The following is a 19284-nucleotide window of genomic DNA, read 5'->3' on the forward strand; positions in this document are numbered from 1 at the left end:
TTCATTTCTCCTCCCTCCCCTATCTCTTACAGAGCCCCCGGACCCTAATCTGTTCATTGAGCCCATCACTGAGGAGAGGGCCTCACGGACTCTCTACCGTATTGAATTGCTTCGGCGCTTACGGGAACAAGTTTTATGCCATCCCCTTCTGGAAGATCGGCTGGCATTATGTCAGCCTCCAGGTCCTGAATTGCCCAAATGGTGGGAGCCTGTTCGGCACGATGGGGAGCTTCTACGAGGGGCAGCCCGCCATGGGGTGAGCCAAACAGACTGCAACATCATGCAGGACCCAGACTTCTCTTTTCTGGCTGCCCGTATGAATTACATGCAGAACCATCAGGCAGGAGCACCAGCTCCATCCCTTTCACGCTGCTCTACACCACTGCTCCACCAGCAGTATACCTCGCGCACTGCCTCACCACTGCCCCTGCGCCCAGATGCTCCTGTTGAAAAGCCACCCGAGGAGACAGCTGCCCAGGTCCCCAGTCTGGAGAGTCTGACTTTAAAACTAGAGCATGAGGTGGTGGCCAGGAGCCGACCAACCCCACAAGACTATGAGATGCGAGTAGCCCCCTCTGATACCACCCCTCTGGTTTCCCGGAATGTTCCACCAGTCAAACTGGAGGATGAGGATGATTCAGACTCTGAACTGGACTTGAGCAAGCTGTCACCATCATCCTCTTCTTCCTCATCCTCATCCAGCTCCAGCTCCAGCACTGATGAGAGTGAGGACGAGAAGGAAGAAAAGCTAAGTGAGTGCATGTGACAGGCTACTGGCCCTTTTCCCTATTTCCCACCCTCCCACCCCCCTCACCCAGCTCTTTCCCTTGTTTTCTAAATGCATCCTGTGGGAGAGATTTGGATTTCGATTTGATAGAACGCCAAAATAGATCTGTTATTCTTTGGGCCTTTATTTAAAGTCCACATAATAACTTTATTCTTCCGCCTTTGCTCACATTCTGTATGGTCTCTAGCTGCTGACCGGTCCCGCTCAAAGCTCTATGATGAAGAGAGTCTTCTGTCTCTCACTATGTCCCAAGATGGATTCCCAAATGAAGATGGAGAACAAATGACCCCTGAGCTGCTGCTGCTACAAGAAAGACAAAGAGCTTCTGAGTGGCCCAAGGTAACAGCCTTGTTCCTGGACATATAGTCTGGCAATATACTGTAACAAAAACCAGGAACAGGAGATAGATTGTTCTGGTTTTCCTTAATTATATTTAGTGCAGCACGTTTTTTTCATGAAACTCTTCCTTGTTTGACTTAGGGATCTGATACTATTACTTCCCTCCTTCTGCCTTGTGATTTTTACCCATCCTGCTAATGATGGTGCTGTTGTTTGTCACAGAATCACATAGCTGGTACCCAGGCCCTAAAACCAGTATTGATTTCTTTTCTACCCACTTAGGATCGTGTGCTTATAAACCGTATTGACCTCGTCTGCCAGGCTGTACTCTCAGGGAAGTGGCCTTCTAGCCGCCGGAGCCAGGAAATGGTAACAGGAGGAATTTTGGGGCCAAGCAACCACTTGCTAGATAGTCCCTCATTGACTCCAGGAGAATATGGTGACTCTCCAGTTCCCACACCACGAAGTAGCAGCGCAGCTTCCATGGCAGAGGAGGAAGTGTCCGCAGTCACCACAGCAGCAGCTCAGTTCACAAAACTTCGCAGAGGCATGGATGAAAAGGAGTTTACAGTTCAGATTAAAGATGTAAGCTCAGCATTTAGGCACTGGGAAATGGGGAAGGAGACTGGAGTTTTGCAGACTGCTTCACTAAGGGGATATTAAACTTGTTTGGTTAGTTAACTTTAAAAATGAAAAGGGAGTTGGGGTGCCTAGCTGGCTTAGTCAGTTGAGCATGCACTCTTTTTTTGAAGATTTTATTTATTTGACACAGATCCCAATTAGGCAGAGAGGCAGGCGGCGGGGTGGGGCGGCAGGAAGCAGGCTCCCCGCTGAGCAGAGAGCTTGATGTGGGGCTCCATCCCAGGATCCTGGGATCATGACCTGAGCTGAAGGCAGAGGCTTAACCCACTGAGCCACCCAGGCACCCCAGAGCATGCAACTCTTGATCTTGGGGTTTTAAGTTTGAACCCCCTGTTTGTGTAGAGGTGACTTAAAATTAAATAAATAAACTTAATAAAGTAAGTAAACAAAAATAGAAAGGAGAGGGGAGAAAAATTAGAGTTCACAAAGCTCCTTTGAAGAAAAGTCATTGCAGTAAAGGAATGGATCTTGTATTTCCTAAGGACTAGATTAAAAGAACCCATATTTTTGAAAAATTTAATTGATACAAAACTTCTTTTCGGTGGCTTGTTTCTAGATCCTAGAAACCTAGTTTTAAAGATTGAAATCAGGGACACCTGGGTGGCTCAGTTGGTTAAGCGGCTGCCTTCGGCTCAGGTCATGATCCCCGCGTCCTGGGATCGAGTCCCACATCGGGCTCCTTGCTTGGCAGGGAGCCTGTTTCTCCCTCTGCCTCTGCTGCCACTCTGCCTGCCTGTGCTTGCTCTCTCTCTCTCTCTCTCTCTGGCAAATAAATAAATAAAATCTTTAAAAAAAAAAAAAAATAAAAAAAAAAAAAATAAAGATTGAAATCAAATTGTGGGAAAGCTGTTAAAAATGACACCTAGGTATTATGGACCTTACAAAGTTAATAATGTTATTCTTAGTGAAGTTAAATTAGTATTATTATTTAATAATGGGAAATTTCATTTATTTTTCCTGATCATCTTCCACATTGAAACCCTATTAGCTGGTCCTTAAGTACTCAACAAGAAAATTTTCTTTCCTTCCTTCCTTTCTTTTTCTTTCTTTCTTTCTTGTAGGCTCCACACCCTGCGTGGAGCCCAAAAATGGGACTTGATCTCACAACCCTGAGATGAAGAACTAATCTGAGATCAAGAGTTGGACCTTTAGACTTTTAACTGAGCCACCCAGTCACCCCCAAGAAAAATTTCTTAAACTAGTATGTGATAGGAATTATCAGGATTTTGCCCCTGTGATGAGTTGCCATGCTAATAATGAGACACCAGGTATGGGGTGTTGTTGAGATAAATTCTTCCCTAATGTCTGTCTACCTGAGGAGCACTAGGTCAAAAAACAAAATCTTTCTGTGGAAAAAGTATATAAGTTTAGATACATTTTTAATTTCTACCCTTAAGTCAGATGGCCTTCCTTCTCATCATTGAGCCAGAGGATGACCCTTACCCTAAGATCCCCAAAGCTTAATATTTACTTTAAAAACATGTGCCATATGACATCTTGGGTGGGTGGGTTGTCTTCTTAGGAGGAAGGATTGAAGTTAACATTCCAGAAGCACAAGTTGATGGCTAATGGAGTAATGGGAGATGGACATCCTCTGTTTCATAAGAAGAAGGGAAACAGAAAGAAGCTAGTTGAGGTGAGTGGGAGAGAGTCTTTAACATGATTAGGTTTTTTTATTCTCACTAATTGATGAAGGCAGTTGGGATTAAGGGACTAGAAGATACTAGAATTACTTTATGGCTACCATTGGCTCTGCTCCCCCTCCCTCCTTGCCCCACAAAAGAGTATGTGCTCATGGGGGTGGATTCTGGGTTTGCAGCTGGAGGTGGAGTGCATGGAAGAGCCTAATCACCTTGATGTGGACCTGGAGACCCGGATCCCTGTCATCAATAAGGTGGATGGTACTTTGCTGGTGGGTGAGGATGCCCCTCGCCGGGCTGAACTGGAGATGTGGTTACAGGGTCATCCAGAGTTCGCTGTCGATCCCCGATTTCTAGCGGTGAGTGGCAGTTCCATCCAGCAAGATTTTAAAGTCATTCCCTTGGTATTTAAGCTGCGTGAGGGCAGAAGCATGCCATAGTATGTCATTTTTTTCTGCGTCTGTCAAATACTATAATACTCAGTCTTCCTAACTCACAGAGTTGTATGAGGATCAAAATAAAATAATGTTAAAGCACTTATTAAACTAAATACTAGGCAGATATTTATTATTGAACTATTATATAACCACCTAATTTTGGGGGGGAGAGGTCTGCTAATGGCAGTTTTCCAGTAGGACTAATCCTTTATTTATCCATGCAATAAGCATTTGTTGTCAAACTAAATATTAGTACCTTAATAATTACTCCGGGGAGATTTTTTTTCCTTTAGGATAACTAATACTTTTCTATTTCAGTATATGGAGGATCGCAGAAAACAGAAGTGGCAGAGATGTAAAAAAAATAATAAGGCAGAATTGAACTGTTTGGGAATGGAACCAGTACAGATGGCTAACTCTAGGAATGGGAAAAAGGTGAGTGAGACTGAGGCATTACTGCTCTGTTCCCACATTAGATGTGACTGGAGAACTAATTTTGTGTTCTGTTACTTACCTTTGGACCAGTGTATGCAAAAATATACGTCAGTCCACCAGTCAGGAAACTAGAGTCATTTCTTACTGGTGTTTTTACAGTTCTTGGCATCATTGTATATAAAAGAGCATAAACTTCTAAAAAGTAACTTTAGCACTTTAAGCATATTAAAACATAAAATTAGTAAGAAGTGTTGGAACAGTCAAGGCCTTCTCTGACTGGCTAAGGGATTTTTGGCAGATCCTTTAAATTTCTCAGTTTGTACATCTTGAAAAGCTGAAGGTATAGGAGCAGATAATCTCTTAAAAGTTTTATGATGCTGTACATTTTAGAAGTGACGTGGGACATAACAAGGACTAGTCATAGTCCTAGCGTTTCCCAACGTGGGGAAAGTTGAGAATCACTGATAATAACACCAGTAACGGAAAAAGGACAGGGAAACATGTTTTATAGTTTATAATAATAACTTTGGTTATTCCATTATTTTCAACTGTACTTAGGCTTTTATCCCAGTTATAGGCCATTTGGTAGACCAGGTACCCATAATCCTTTGCACCAGAATCTGACTATAAAAGTTTCTCTTTGTTATGTTTGCCTTACTTTGGTCAATAGTTGCCTTTTTTAAACATACTAAATCAGGGTTTTGTAAGCAGTCATTTAAAATGATTAGCATTTATGGGGCACCTGGGTGGCTCAGATGGTTGGGCGTCTGCCTTTGGCTTGGGTCATGGTCTCGGCATCCTGGGATCGATCCCCACATTTGGTTCCCTGCTTTGTACAGAGCCTTCTGCTCCCTCTCCCTCTGTCTGCTACTGCCCCTGCTTGTGTTCTCTCTCCGTCAAATAAAATTTAAAAAAAAAAAAAAAAATGATTTGCACTTATCTACCATTGGACCTTTTCTATTCATCTTTACACATGTATATTTTATATATATATATATATATATATATATATATATATATATGTATGTAAAACCACATGGTATGTCTTTAACAAAATTTATTTCCAAATAGACAATATATATCTTGTGCATTTAACAAATTGAGATTGGTACTTTGCATATTATAGTTATTTGTGAGATGCATTTATGAGGCTTATTATTTTTACATTGTGGAGGTGGTTTCATATAAATATTGTTACCATAGAAGAATATTTTAACTTTTCCTCATATCCTCCATGGGACCAAGAGTATAATAAGCAGAGTGGTTGATATGGAAGGCTGATGGCTGGAAGACTGGTGTCTTCTCTGTCTTGAATTTAACATTCTAGAGGAGCCTATAAAAAAGGGTTTTCTTCCAGTATTACCTGTTTTTGCCTCAGGTATTTTGCTACTTTTTTATAGTCTGTTGATAAATCTAAGAAAGAAAAGATCCTAGGGCATCACAGAATCATAATATGACTATTATAAGATTTTTTTTTAAAGACTTATTTGAGAGAGAGGGAGAGTGGGAGCAGGGGGAGGTATAGAGGGGGAAAGCATCTCAAGCAGACTCTGTTCTTGAGCCCACCGCCCATTAGAGGGCTCGATTTCACGATCCTGAGATCACAACCTGGTCCTAAACCAAGAGCTGGATACTTAACTGACTGTGCCACCCAGGCACCCCAGTATGGAATTCTTTTATTTTATTTTTTTTCCAAGATTTATTTATTTATTTGACACAGAGAGAGATCACAAGTAGGCAGAGAGGCAGGCAGAGAAAGAGGAGGAAGCAGGCTCCCCGCTGAGCAAAGAGCCCGATGCGGGGCTCGATCCCAAGACCCTGAGATCACGACCTGAGCTAAAGGCAGAGGTTTAACCCACTGAGCCACCCAGGCGCCCACCCAGTATGGAATTCTTAATGCAGACAGAATTAATGGTGTATTATTACTGGTACCTGCAGGAGTTTAGGTGCTGTTATTGTTATAGTTTAAAAATCTGTACAAATACAATGTTTTGAGATGTTTCTTTTTCCAAATCAAGAAGGTATATTCACATGTCAGGTATTAAGCTTAGATTGGTAAATAGCATCCAGAGACATGGTTACCAAATGTCTGAGTTTCATGCCTTGGTACCCAGTATTATACTTAGGTCTAGCAAAGCAGAGGCACTACAGTAATAAGTTCCAGCTTTAGTCAAAATTTATAGCCAGAATATTCAGAGGTGCGTGGGTGGCTCAGCCCAATTAATGCCTGACTTTTGATTTTAGCTCAAGTATTGATCTCAGAGTCATGAGTTTGAGCCCTGTGTTGGGCTCACACTGGGTGTGGGGTCTCCTTGAGATTCTCTCTCTATCTCTCTCTCCCCACGTCCCTTCCTGCCCGCTTGGATTCTCTCTCTTTCTCTCTAAAAAATAAAAATAAAAAAATTTACAGACAGAACATTTAGAAGCTTAAAAACAGATATGTTTTTTTTTTTTTAATCAATGTGAAAAACACTTAAGTTTTGTGAGGAGCTACCCACAATCTTTTTGTTGTTCTAGACATCCAGAAAGAAGTCTTAACCTGACTTGTCTTTAGTTTACCACAATCTGCTGTGCTGTAATAGTTTTATAAATGTCAATATAGTTGTGTTGTGCTTCATATGGTAAGATCATGTGAACAACCTGCCATCAGTAAAGTATACTGTGCAAATACTGATTCATTCACTGGCTTGCCCAATCTCCTTGTTAACAAAGGTAAGCATCTGTGAAATGGCTGGATGGAGTAAAGGTACAATGTAGTCATGGAAAAAAGCAAAACTCTGGTTCACATAAATGTCAGTATCAATCTCCATTTTAGCTTTAGCTGGAATATTTCCAGCAGTAAAATCCAGTATTTCCTCTTCCTGTTGACTATGCTTGCTTTGCTTATCCTAAAGATATTCAGTGGAAAAGCACTTGCAAGCTAGGATTCTATTGTCTTCTAGTTTGCTTTTTTCCTTTCTTTGTTTTTACTATCTTCTGCTCCTTCCTCTTAGGGTCACCATGCTGAAACTGTGTTCAACCGGGTTTTGCCAGGGCCTATTGCACCAGACAGCAGCAAGAAGCGGGCCCGCAGAATGCGACCAGACCTTTCAAAGATGATGGCCCTGATGCAGGGCGGAGGCACTGGGGCCCTGTCTCTGCATAATACCTTCCAACACAGCAGTAGTGGCCTGCAGTCTGTGTCATCCCTGGGTCACAGCAGTGCCACTTCTGCATCTTTGCCTTTTATGCCGTTTGTGATGGGTGGTGCAGCATCATCCCCCCATGTAGACTCCAGCACCATGCTTCATCACCACCACCACCACCCCCACCCCCACCATCACCACCATCACCATCCAGGCCTGAGAGCCCCTGGCTACCCTTCTTCACCAGCCACTACCACCTCTGGTACTGCCTTGAGGTTGCCACCACTGCAACCTGAGGAAGACGAGGACGATGAGGATGAAGATGATGATGATGATTTATCTCAGGGCTATGATAGCTCAGAAAGGGACTTCTCACTCATTGATGATCCTATGATGCCAGCCAACTCAGACTCAAGCGAAGATGCTGATGACTGAAGCCCCAGCATGGTCCCCATTGCTTGGGTGGCTGCTGTATTTTCAATTACTCTGGCCCTTGGACTATGGAAAAGTGGGAGGGGCAGGGGAGATGTGGGGAGACCCAGGACTCCAGGAGGTGAAAAGGAAGAAAAAAACTTGTACCTGATTGCTTCCAAATTTGAGAGGATTGGGTGGGCAGGGGGAACTCCTAAAATAATACATGACCACTTCCTCATTTCTGGGGAAGGAAAGGAGACTAGAGCAGCTGATGTGCTCACCCCTCCCTAAACCCCTCCATTAACCACAGACTATGTAGCGCTGGCCCTAGCCTCTGGCAGAGCCTGTTCCTGGCCGAACTGTGGATACAGCTGGAGGGTCAGGAACTGTTACCTTCCTTCCCCTTGGCATTAATAAATTTAAGTTAATCCTTTTCCACTCTTCCCTTGTTCTATATTTGCTAAAACCCAATATAAAGGTTAATTTTGAATTTATAATGGGTAATTTCAATACTACTTTCCTAAAGCTCATTATTGTAAATGCAGTTACCTTGGATAGGACAAGTCATCTGTACTCCCATTAAAGGATATATAAGTGTAGTCGATCCAGCTTGCAAAAGGCAAGGGAATTGTTTAAGAGGACGCAAATGTTCCAGATTCAAACTCCCAAGTTCTCGGAAGAAATGAGAAGGAAGAATTTCTTCAAGGAACCATGTACATTTTGTTTGGAATTAACCGCAATAACGGTACTTTGGGGTAGCCATAAGAATGTTATCAGTTAATGAACTTTGGCAAGGGGAGAGACTGGAAGGAACGGTGTCAAGAATTGGACGGGGGCCAGGGCTGGGGGCGGTGGGAAGGGAGTGATGGGCAGACTGGGTTGTGTGAAGCCCTTCAAGCCATTTGTTTCCTAAGACTCCTCCCCTGCCATCCCAGCGCTCAGATGAAGCCTGGGCATTTTATTTCCCTTTCTGAGGCAAATAGTTTTGTGGACTTTTTCTCCCTGGTTAGTGCTCGCTCTGTTCTCGCCACCAAATCCTAGTCCTGGAGCAGCAGCAGCTTTTGCTTTCCTACCATGTAGAAGCGGAATGCACCCGAAGTTCCCACTCCAATCCCACGTCAGATCCCGCTCTTTCGGCTACCCTCTCAATTGTCGGTGGGTGGGGCCGTAGCAGCGGCGCGCGGCGGCTTGTGTGGGGCGGGGCAGGCAAGGCAGGCAAGGCAGGCCTCCCGCCTCCTTCACAGTGCCCAGCTGCCGCCTCGGCCTGAAATCCGAGCTCCTGGAAACCGCAGTAAGGCTGAGAGTAGGGGGTGGGCGGAGCGTCACGTGACGACGTCTCCTCGCGTGCGGCTGTTGCTAAGTTGACAAGAAAACCCCGCGAAAATCTAGACCCTTTTTGTGTTGCACATTTTGTTGATTTCCCCCACTGTCTTTCTTCCTTTTGAACCCTTAACCTCCCGAGAGAGGTTTAAAAAAACAAAACAAAACAAAACAAAACAAAAATCCCCCAGGCGCTGTCGGGACCCGGAAGCGGAAAGGGCATCTTTGAGGTCGATACTTCCGGGTCACTGGGAGAGTGCGGGATTCCGGGGCCGAGAGCGGGTGGCGGATCCGGGACCTCGCGTGATTCTCGGAACCCGAGTAGGAGCGGCGGCTGTGGCTATGGCTGTGACTCTGGACAAAGACGCTTATTACCGGCGAGTGAAGAGACTGTACAGCAATTGGCGGGTGAGATAGATCCCGTAATTTTCCCTAGGGAGCCCCCCTCTGCCATCCCATAATAACCCCATTTCTCGGCGCCCTTTTTTCCTTTTCCGTCGGGAATTCCCGGGTCCAGTGTCGCGCCCCTTTAGTTGCTGCAGGACCATTCACCGCAGGCCGCCTCCAGCGCCGCCCCGGAACAGGGAATCCCCCGCAAACACTGCCCTGCGGCCACCACCATCTTCCCCGCGTGCTGGCCCCCGTCACGCATAACAGCCTCCTCTCACAGTCTCTTCCCGTCCCAGAAGAGGCATCATCCTTCCCTCCCACTCTGTGATCACGTCTTGCCGCCCTCCTCCTGCAGTGTTAATACACACCCACGCACTCGCTCTGTCCTTCCAGAATCGGAGTACTGCGCCCCAGGTCCCGCCAGAATTACAACCTCCTTCGTAAAGGGTGGATGGAGGGGCTGGTAGGATGTGAATCGGGCTTTCCGTATTTATCATTTGCGGGGCTTGTGCTGGAGTTTAAAAAAAAAAAAAAAACAACTGATCACGCGCAACCGTCTCATGTTCTAGGCCCTGACGTGGGTAGCACAGAAACCTAATGCTGAAAACCTGCAAGCTTTAGTAATGCAAAAACGATGTGATGCCTAAAACCTGGTTAGTTTTCCTCCTCGGTAGAGTATTCAGGGCACGTGTTGAGAAAAAGAGCTGTTGCAGTCCAGTAGTTTAAAGATAGGGTAATCTTGCCGCTTGAAAGACGTCCACGGTTAAAATTTATTTTTACGATAGTAGTTTATCAGTTCATATATTTGATTGCCTCCTGTGGTGTAGGCTGTGCTGTCTAGCTTAAGTCTGGCCTCTGAACTCTGTCATCCAGGGAAACTAAAACTAATAAAGACTTATAAAACCTGAAAAACATTCTGACAAAAATGATTAGTTCTGATTTCAGCATTGTAAATTGCCTTTCAAAGAGACTCTCTACTAAAAACCAAGCTATTAAAAGTTGGTGAGTTCCCTGCCATTCATATTAAAGGTTCATGTGTCTGTTTCATCTTTTGAAGATAAATGCATTAGATAACTGAAAATAAAATTGATTCTTTGTTGCATTTTATGAAAAGGAAAAATAAGGACTTTATACAGATAAATACTGAGGATAATTTTTTTTTTAAAGATTTTATTTATTTATTTGACAGAGAGAGATCACAGGTGGGTAGAGAGGCTGGCAGAGAGAGAGAGAGAGAGGGAAGCAGGCTCCCTGCCGAGCAGAGAGCCCGATGTGGGACTCGATCCCAGGACCCTGAGATCACGACCTGAGCCGAAGTCAGCGGCTTAACCCACTGAGCCACCCAGGCGCCCCTGAGGATAAGTTTTAATTTAAAAAATTTTGTACTGGTTAATTTCTAACGAATTTCAGTTTCTTTCCCTGTTCCATTTTTACATTTTTTTTCCTGTTCCATTTTTACATTTTAACATAATCCACGTTAGAAAAATTCTTTCTAAAAGCTGCATTATTTTCTAGAGGTTAATAAGTACAAATGTACACTAATCAGAAGCCCTCTCTTCCACCCCCAGGCCCTGAAATCATGCATCTTTGATGTGGAGGTTGTTTCTACTTATGGTGATTCAGTTAATCAGGTTATTCTTCATCTTCTCTAGACCATTCACAAAAGCTGAGATTAATTTAGAGCTCAGAGTTCCCTTACATGATAGATAAATACAAAACATGAGACTAGGAAACACTTGAGGGCTGAAGACAGTTTAGCAAAATTAATATAAAATGACAGTCTTTAAATTCAGGGAAGTTAAATTATTGGCCCTAATTTTTTGTTTCTCAAAAATCATTAAAATTTATCTGGGCCCTTTTAAATCATTTGAAGAGGTATGTTAGATGATAATGGTGTTTGAGTTATGAGCAAGATTCATATAAAATGGAAAATTTGTGGCTAATTATTACAAAATATTATTTGAGGAAACTTTCTGCTTTCTTGTAACTGTAAATTTTAATAACTATGCCCAGAGCCCACCTGTAGAATTTCTTTCTGCATGCACAGCTTTTCCAGGTTACAGTACTTCTGTTCTGATCTGCTTAAGTGTAGATCATGGTTGTCTAGGGTATGAGGTAAATTCTGTTTGCTTATTCTTTGTGCTGTAGCAGAAAGTGGAATATATAGGTGCATAATACGGTTATTTTTTACACTTTCTCCTTTTTTAATAGAAAACTAGCGTTGAGATAAGGGAATAACTTGAAGTTAGCTGTATAAGTTCCAAGCTTTGCATTGTTATACCCGTCTTCAAAGAACTATCCATTATGACAAAAATTCACAAACTAGAGAATTAGTTGGGTGCCATATCTACTTTTTAGTTTTAGATACCTTCAAGCATAAGGTTTTCAGAACTGTGTGGTTGTGTGGTAGCTCCAACTCTCTTTAGCCTCACAGGGCAGAAGAAAATCAAAAAATTAGCCTTGTTTTGTTTTTTAAGTAAGAACAGGAATTAATGTGACTCCTATCTCACTTATCTGCAGATTGAGTTTGGGTTAGATACATATTGTGAGGCTATTGCAAGTACTTTACCTTTTTTTTTTTTAAAGATTTTATGTATTTGAGTGAGGGCACATGGGCATGAGTGAGGGGAGAGGGAGAGACAGAATTTCAGACTCCATGCCCTGGGCAGACCCTGTCTCCTGGCTTAGTCTCACAACCTTGAGATCATTACCCGAGCCAAATAAAGTCAGACACTTAACTGAATGAGCCACCTAGGCGTCCCAGTAAGATACTACTTCTTAATTAACAATTTTCATAACTTATGTCCTAAAAGTAGTTGTAGCATCACATACTTCTGTTTGAATAGAAATTTTAAAACATCAATGAGAAATAGTGTCATTCGAGAGATGAGAAAAAAAGGCTCAGTCAAAAATCAGGAGATCTCGGGTTGCCTGGGTGGCTCAGTTGGTTAAGCAGCTGCCTTTGGCTCAGGTCATATGATCCCAGTGTCCTGGGATCGAGTCCCACATCGGGCTCCTAGCTTGGCAGGAAGCCTGCTTCTCCCTCTGTCTCTGCCTGCCATTCTGTCTGCCTGTGCTTGCTCGTGCCGTCTCTCTCTCCCTCTCTTTCTCTGACAGATAAATAAATAAAATAAAATAAAAATAAATCAGGAGATCTCTGTAGTGACCAGAAATTATTACTGTCTTATGACTATGCCTGGATCTTTGAGTCTGGTCCAGTCCTGCCTCTTATTTTTTAAATTAGAACTGCTGCAAGCAGAAAGGATTTGTGGTGCACCTGTCCATTCTGTTAGAAAACTCCAGGTGGTAGTAGTAGGTCATGAGAGTGTGCTATGGGCTTCTCTGGCCTCTTAACTGGTTCTTATTCAGGGCTCTCAGCCTTCTCAGCATTGTCATCATTTTTAACCAGGCATTATGATTAGTACGAGGTGATGATTAGTATGATTAGTATGATTATGATTAGTATGAGGTGAAGGAGGTTAGTCACCGTTCTGCAGTTTCAGGTTTTTTGGCTTTTTTTTTTAAGATTTCTTTTTTCTTTTCTTTTCTTTTGTTGTTTTTTTTTTTTTTTTTTTTTTTTTTAGTTTGACAGCACAAGCACGGGGAGGGGTAGAGAGAGGGAGAAGCAGACTCTCGGCTGAGAGATGGGGCTCCATCCCAGCACCCCAGGATCATGACCTGAGCAGATGCCTAACTGACTGAGCCACCCAGATGCCCCAAGTTCCAGCTTTTTGAGAACCAGTGGAAGCAATATCCAGGCATACCCATTTGAGACCTACCTCTTGGTGCATCTTGCTATGAGTAAACCTCGGCTTTGGTCATTTGTCTTTTATCCCAAAAGAATTCTGTGAACTGTCAGAATTTGCAGCTGTTTTGAAAAGGAATGGCTGATCCAGTGCATTCATTCATGTGTCTGTATGCCACCGGTCAGAATTGAAATGGTGGGTGGCTCTTACCCTAAAAAGTTTGTGCCCGTGGAGAAAACTGTATGCTGTAGTGTCAGTCCTTCTCTCAGTTACCGGTTTCTGACTCAGCTGTTTTTGTCATGGACAAGTTTCATGTTCTGGATTGCTCTCCAAAGCTAGGCAGTTACTGTCTGTGGCTGAGGAAGTTTCTTTAAAATACAGGCAGTACCCAGACTACTTTGAGCAAAGGTAATGGGTTGCTTCTACCCATCTCCATTCTTCATGGCTCTTTTATCTTGAGGTAGAGACAGGTTTAAGCAATGCACTGGTCTCTCGACTTCAGGAAGAGAAGGGCTAAATGGAAGTAAATGCCTGGGCAGGTTAGGATTCATTTATTCTTGCATGCTCAACTTTTATAGTCTACTCTGGCTACCCACTTTCTTATTTTCATTTTTTATCCCTGTATACCATCACACTTAGTCTAACTTCTCTTCTTTCTTAATACTTTCTAAATCTCTTCCTCACACATGGATATGAAAAACTTCCAACATACAGAAAAGTGAAAGAATTTTATAGTGAACACCTGTGTACCCACCACCTAGGTTAACAATTAACATTTTATTATACTTGCTTTATCACATACCCACCCCCTTGATAAGTTTTTTTCACAACTTTTATTAAAATCGGTAGTCAGGGGGCACCTGGGTGGCTTAGTGGGTTCAGCCTCTGCCTTCAGCTCAGATTATGATCTCAGGGTCCTGGGATCGAGCCCCGCATAGAGCCTGCTTCCCCCTCTCTCTCTGCCTGCCTCTCTGCCTACTTGTGATCTCCCTGTCTCTGTGTCAAATAAATAAAATCTTAAAAAAAAAAAAAATCAGGGGGCACCTGGGTGGCTCAGTGCGTTAAGCCTCTGCCTTCTGCCCAGGTCTGGTCTCAGGGTCCTGGGATCAAGCCCCACATCGGGCTCTCTACTCAGCAGGGAGCCTGCTTCCCCCTCTCTCTCTGCCTGCCTCTCTGCCTACGTGTGATCTCTCTCTCTCTTTGTCAAATAAAGAAATAAAATCTTTAAAAAAAATTTTAAAAAACCAGTAGTCCATTTACATTTTTATGCTCATGTAGATGAAGTTAATAGAGTATAATTTCCTTTTCTCTACAGTTTTTCATTTTTCCTGATGCTAATGATTGCCAAATTTTTTCTCCTTTTTTAAATATCCCTAGCCCCAATTTTTCCTGCAGTTCTTTCATAATGTTACCTATTTTTTGTTTTAAAATTCTCACACTTGTCAGGTGTTTTATTCTGTGGTTTTTCTTTTTTTTAAGGATTTTATTTATTTATTTGACCGATCACAAGTAGGCAGAGAGAGAGAAGGGGAAGCAGCCTCCCCACTGAGCAGAGAGCCCGATGTGGGGCTCAGTCCCATGACTCTGAGATCATGACCTAAGCCAAAGGCAGAGGCCTAACCCACTGAGCCACCCAGGTGTTCCTAATTCTGTGTTTTTTTAACCACCAACACCATTCCCCTCCTGCAGCCTTACATCATATTGTTCTGTCTGTGCAGGTTGTACTCCAGGCCCATTGAACTTGGGATTTTCCAAGGTTGGGTCCACTATGTCTTACAACCCTTATTTTGATTTGTTTTTTCTTTGTTAAAGTATTTCCTCTAAGAGCTTCTTGAGAATATATGTTTCCTGAGCTGTTGTGTGTCTTAAAAAGTTTTACTGTCTTCACTTTTGATTAGGAATATAGCTCAGTGAGAATAAAATTCAAGGTTGATAATCTCAGAATTCAGCTCAGAATTTTGAAGCTATTGTTTGTCAGTCTTCAGACTTTTTTCAGTATTGTTTTTCAGAAGGCAGATGGATCTCTTTCCTGTTCCAATGTATATGGCCTGTTCTCTCTGAAATATTTAGAATCATCTCTTCATCCCTTGGGTTTTGAAATGCCTTGGTAGGAGTCTTTTTTCCCCCTCCCTCCTTGCATTGAGTTGGGAAGTAGGGGGCCCATTTAGTCTCAGGACTCAGTGCCCTTCAATGGTAGAATTGTTCATTGTTGGTTACTTTCTTTTCTCCATTTCCTCAGTGGTCTCATTCTTTCCCCTGAAATTCCCATTCAGGAGGTTTAGGTCTCTTGGCTTGAGTTTGTTCATTATTTTTCGGTTTTATTTCCTATTTCTTTATCTTCCATTTGCAGTATTGTTTCTTAACTTTATTTTCCCACTTTCTGTTGAATTTTTAAAAATTTTTTCAGCTATTTTTAATTTCTAGGAGTTCTTTCACGTCTTTTTTTTTTGTTGTTGTTGTTTCATGGATGTGCTGTATTTATTTATTTTATAGGAGGTATTTTAATTTTTATCTTCTGTCCTCTGTCCTCTCTGTTTCCTCTGAGTTTCCTTGCTTTCTCTCTTATGTGTTGGAGACTTCACGGAAACCAAAATAAGGCTTGGCTACTCATCTGTATTAAGAATAAGACTATAACTGGGGCGCCTGGGTGGCTGAGTTGTTAAGCATCTGCCTTTGGCTCAGGTCATGATCCTGCAGTGATTGAACCCCACTTCTGAGCTCACTGCCCAGTGGGGAGCCTGCTTCTCCCTTTCCCATTGCCTGCTGCTCCTCCTGCGCGTGCAAGTGCTCTCTGTCTGTGTGACAAGTATGTAAATAAGATCTTACCAAAAAAAAAAAAAAAATCATAACAAACTTTTGGCAGCTCTGTATGAATGGGGCCTCTCAACTAGTTAGGGGTGACTGTAGAGTGAATAGGCATGCTTATTCCATGGAGAACTTCCAAATGTCAGTATCTGAAGTGTTCTCTCTGAATTCAGTGAGGATGTATAAGAAAAATCCTCTCAATTCTTTTATTTGGGACATTTGTTCCCAATTATGATCATTCAAAATACAGACTTTCATTTAATTCTCTAAAAATTAGTACTTGCCTTCTCCTGGACCTAATATTTGAGTCTGTAGACCTTTTCTTTTTCCCCCAAAGATTTTATTTATTTATTTGATAGAGATCTCAAGTAGGGGGAGAGGCAGGCAGAGAGAGAGAGACAGGGGAGGAGGAAGCAGGCTTCCCACTGAGCAGAGAGCCTGATGCGGGGCTCAATCCCAGGACCCTGGGACCATGACCTGAGCCGAAGGCAGAGGCTTTAACCCATGGGACACCCAGGTGCCCCAAATCTGTAGACTTTTTGAGCCCATTTTTGTAGAGGCATTAGGTGTTGTCTCAGGACTTCCAAGAATCCTGGGTGGAGGTTAAGTAGATTGGGGTATTGTCCTTTTGTTAAGCTTACTGACCAGACTTTCTGTAGTCCTGAACTCATCCAAGTACAGTGTACCCTGTTCCCTTTCCCTGATCCTTGGTGCCTCCTAAGTTCTGAGCTCACTGGGGCTCTATGAGATATGCGTATCTACTGATACCTTACCAGTGAGAATGCTTGTCAGGCATTCTTGGGGTGTCATTACCACAGCTCTGCTTAGTCAGTTCCCACTCTTTGTCCTCTTTTCATCTTCCAAAAAACTGTTGATCTCTTTAAACCTAAATGTATTCAAAAAGGATACTTTCCATCACTATAATTGAAAATACTGTCACTTTCCAAAAATAAAAAGTAGATGTTAAAAAATAAAGATAATGTAAGTGCAACAGCATTACTAAATTGTAGCAGGTGTTAAGGACTAGCATTAAAAATATAATCTTTTTAAAGAAAATTTTATTTTTTAAGTTTTTAATTTTAATTCCTGTATAGTTAACATACAGTTATTATCTTAGTTTCAGATGTATAATCTAGTGACTCAGTTCTTCTCTATGTTAACTCTGCTCTTCTAGGTAAGTGCACTCTTCATCCTCATCAACTATTTTACCCATCCCCCAGCCACCTCCCCTCTGGTAACTGTCAGTTTGTTCTCTATAGTTAAGAGTCTAGGGGAGGGACACCTGGGTGGCTCAGTTGGTTAGGCAGCTGCCTTTGGCTCAGGTCATGATCCCATTGGCCTGGGATGGAGTCCCACATCGGGCTCCTTGCTCAGCGATGAGCTTGCTTCTCCCTCTGCCTCTGCCTGCCACTCTGTCTGCCTGTGCTCTCTCTCTCTCTCTGACAAATAAATAAATAAAATCTTAAAAAAAAAAAAAAAAGAGAGAGTCTAGGGGAGCCTGGGTGGCTTAGTCGGTTAAGCAGCTGCCTTTGGCTCAAGTCGTGATCTCAGAGTCTTGGTTCCCTTCTCTGCTTCTCCCTCTCCCACTCCTCCTGCTTGTGCTTTCTAACTTTCTCTCTGCCAAGGAAATATATAAAATCTTAAAAAACAATAAAAGAGTCTGGGGCTCCTGGGAGGCTCAGTTGGTTGGGCAGCTGCCTTTGGTTCAGGTCATGATCCTGGAGTCCTGGAATTGAGTCCTGCATCAGGCTCCCTGCTTAGTGGGGAGTCTTTCTCTTTCTGACCTTCCTCCCTCTTGTGTTCTCTCTCTCTCTCATTCTGTCTCTCAAATGAATAAATAAAATCTTAAAAGAGAGGTTTTTTTTTTTTTTTTTAAGTCTGTATCTGGATTTGTCTTTTTCCTTTGTTTGCTTGTTTTGTTTCTCACATACCATATACCAGTGAAATCGTGTGGTATTTGTCTTTCTCTGACTTATTTCACTTAGCATTATACTCTCTGGCTCTGTACATGTCATTGCAAATGGCAAGATTTCATTCTTTTTTTTTTTTTTTAACAGCTGAATAATATTCTATTGTGTGCGTACACACACACACACACACACACACAAACACCTGCATCTTCTTTATCCATTCATCTATTGATGGACACTTGGGCTGCTTCCATAATTTGGTTATTCTGTATAATGCAGTAAACATAGGGGTGCATATATTCTTTCAAATAAGTGTTTTTGTATTTTGGGGAGGAGGTAGACACCCAGTGGCACAATTACTGAATCATAGGGTATAGTTCTATTTTTAAACTTTTTGAGGAACTCCATACTGTTTTCCACAGTGGCTGCACCAGTTTGCATTCCCACCAGCAGTGTTCCTTATTCTCCACATCTGCCAACACTGCTTGTCTCTTGTAATTTTGATTTTAGTCATTATGACAGGTGTGAGATGATAACTCATTGTAGTTTTGGTTTGCATTTCCCTTATGATCAGTGATGTGGAACATCTTTTCATGTGTCTGTTGGCCATCTATATGTGTTTAGAAAAATGTTGGTTCATCTGTCCTTTTTTACTCAGATTATTTGTTTTGTGTGTTGAGTTGAGTAAGTTCTTTATACATTTTGGATATTAACACTATACAGATACATCATTTGTAATTATCTTCTTAAACAGGTAGGGTCTTGATATGATCAAGTAGATTTAAAGAGAAAAATAGGTAACTTTTTTTGCTAGGTAATTGAATATTTAAAGCCACATCTGTGATCACTTAAAATCATCTCCTATATGAGTTGTACACACTTTCAGAAAGTCTGTTCTGCTGCTGTACTAATGCAGTTGACAGCTAATTTTTGACACCAGTAACTGTAGTGGTGTGGTATGCATTAAAATTTTTAACGAATAGCCTTTTGGTCTATATTTGGTCTATTATTTGTATAATAATGATGACAGATACATAGTAGCAGCTGTGACCTAAACACTGTTCAAAGCACTTTGTATTTTGTTTTTAATATTTATATATTAAATAGATAAATAGATAAATAAATATTGATATATAAATATAATAATTTATATTTCTGTTAGCTCATTTAATTCTGACAGCAATATTTATGATTGAGGAGAGTGGAACATAGAGAGGTTAGGTCACAGTAAGTGGTGGAATCAGGTTTTCAAACCCAGGCAGTGTGTTTTCAGAGTGAGCCCTTACCAGTAGGC

General features: G+C 42.1%; 2 protein-coding genes and 1 non-coding gene across 8 annotated transcripts in view; all 3 read left to right on the plus strand.

Moving 5' to 3' along the window:
- CHD8 (chromodomain helicase DNA binding protein 8) overlaps window positions 1-8252 on the plus strand; it is a 63534-nt gene extending 55282 nt beyond the window's left edge. For 5 of the 6 annotated variants that reach the window (XM_059180949.1, XM_059180951.1, XM_059180954.1 and 2 more), the window contains exons 32-38: window positions 33-752; window positions 975-1126; window positions 1409-1711; window positions 3291-3404; window positions 3588-3767; window positions 4164-4280; window positions 7274-8252. In XM_059180949.1, the coding sequence (XP_059036932.1) occupies window positions 33-752; window positions 975-1126; window positions 1409-1711; window positions 3291-3404; window positions 3588-3767; window positions 4164-4280; window positions 7274-7840 (2153 nt within the window). In that variant the 3' untranslated portion in view covers window positions 7841-8252. The remainder of the gene's footprint in view (window positions 1-32; window positions 753-974; window positions 1127-1408; window positions 1712-3290; window positions 3405-3587; window positions 3768-4163; window positions 4281-7273) is intronic. The other variant, XM_059180952.1, reaches the window with a different exon arrangement.
- On the plus strand, window positions 2998-3090 carry LOC131837784 (small nucleolar RNA U6-53/MBII-28). The gene has a single exon (XR_009356367.1). It is a non-coding gene; the product is annotated as a small nucleolar RNA U6-53/MBII-28 (small nucleolar RNA).
- A 1111-nt stretch (window positions 8253-9363) lies between the features above and the next one.
- SUPT16H (SPT16 homolog, facilitates chromatin remodeling subunit) overlaps window positions 9364-19284 on the plus strand; it is a 39834-nt gene continuing 29913 nt past the window's right edge. Inside the window, exon 1 of the mRNA XM_059180956.1 lies at window positions 9364-9547. Coding sequence (XP_059036939.1) covers window positions 9482-9547 — 66 coding nt within the window. The 5' untranslated portion in view covers window positions 9364-9481. The remainder of the gene's footprint in view (window positions 9548-19284) is intronic.

The sequence above is a fragment of the Mustela lutreola genome, chromosome 7 (genome assembly GCF_030435805.1).
Source record: "Mustela lutreola isolate mMusLut2 chromosome 7, mMusLut2.pri, whole genome shotgun sequence".
Lineage (NCBI taxonomy): Eukaryota > Metazoa > Chordata > Mammalia > Carnivora > Mustelidae > Mustela > Mustela lutreola.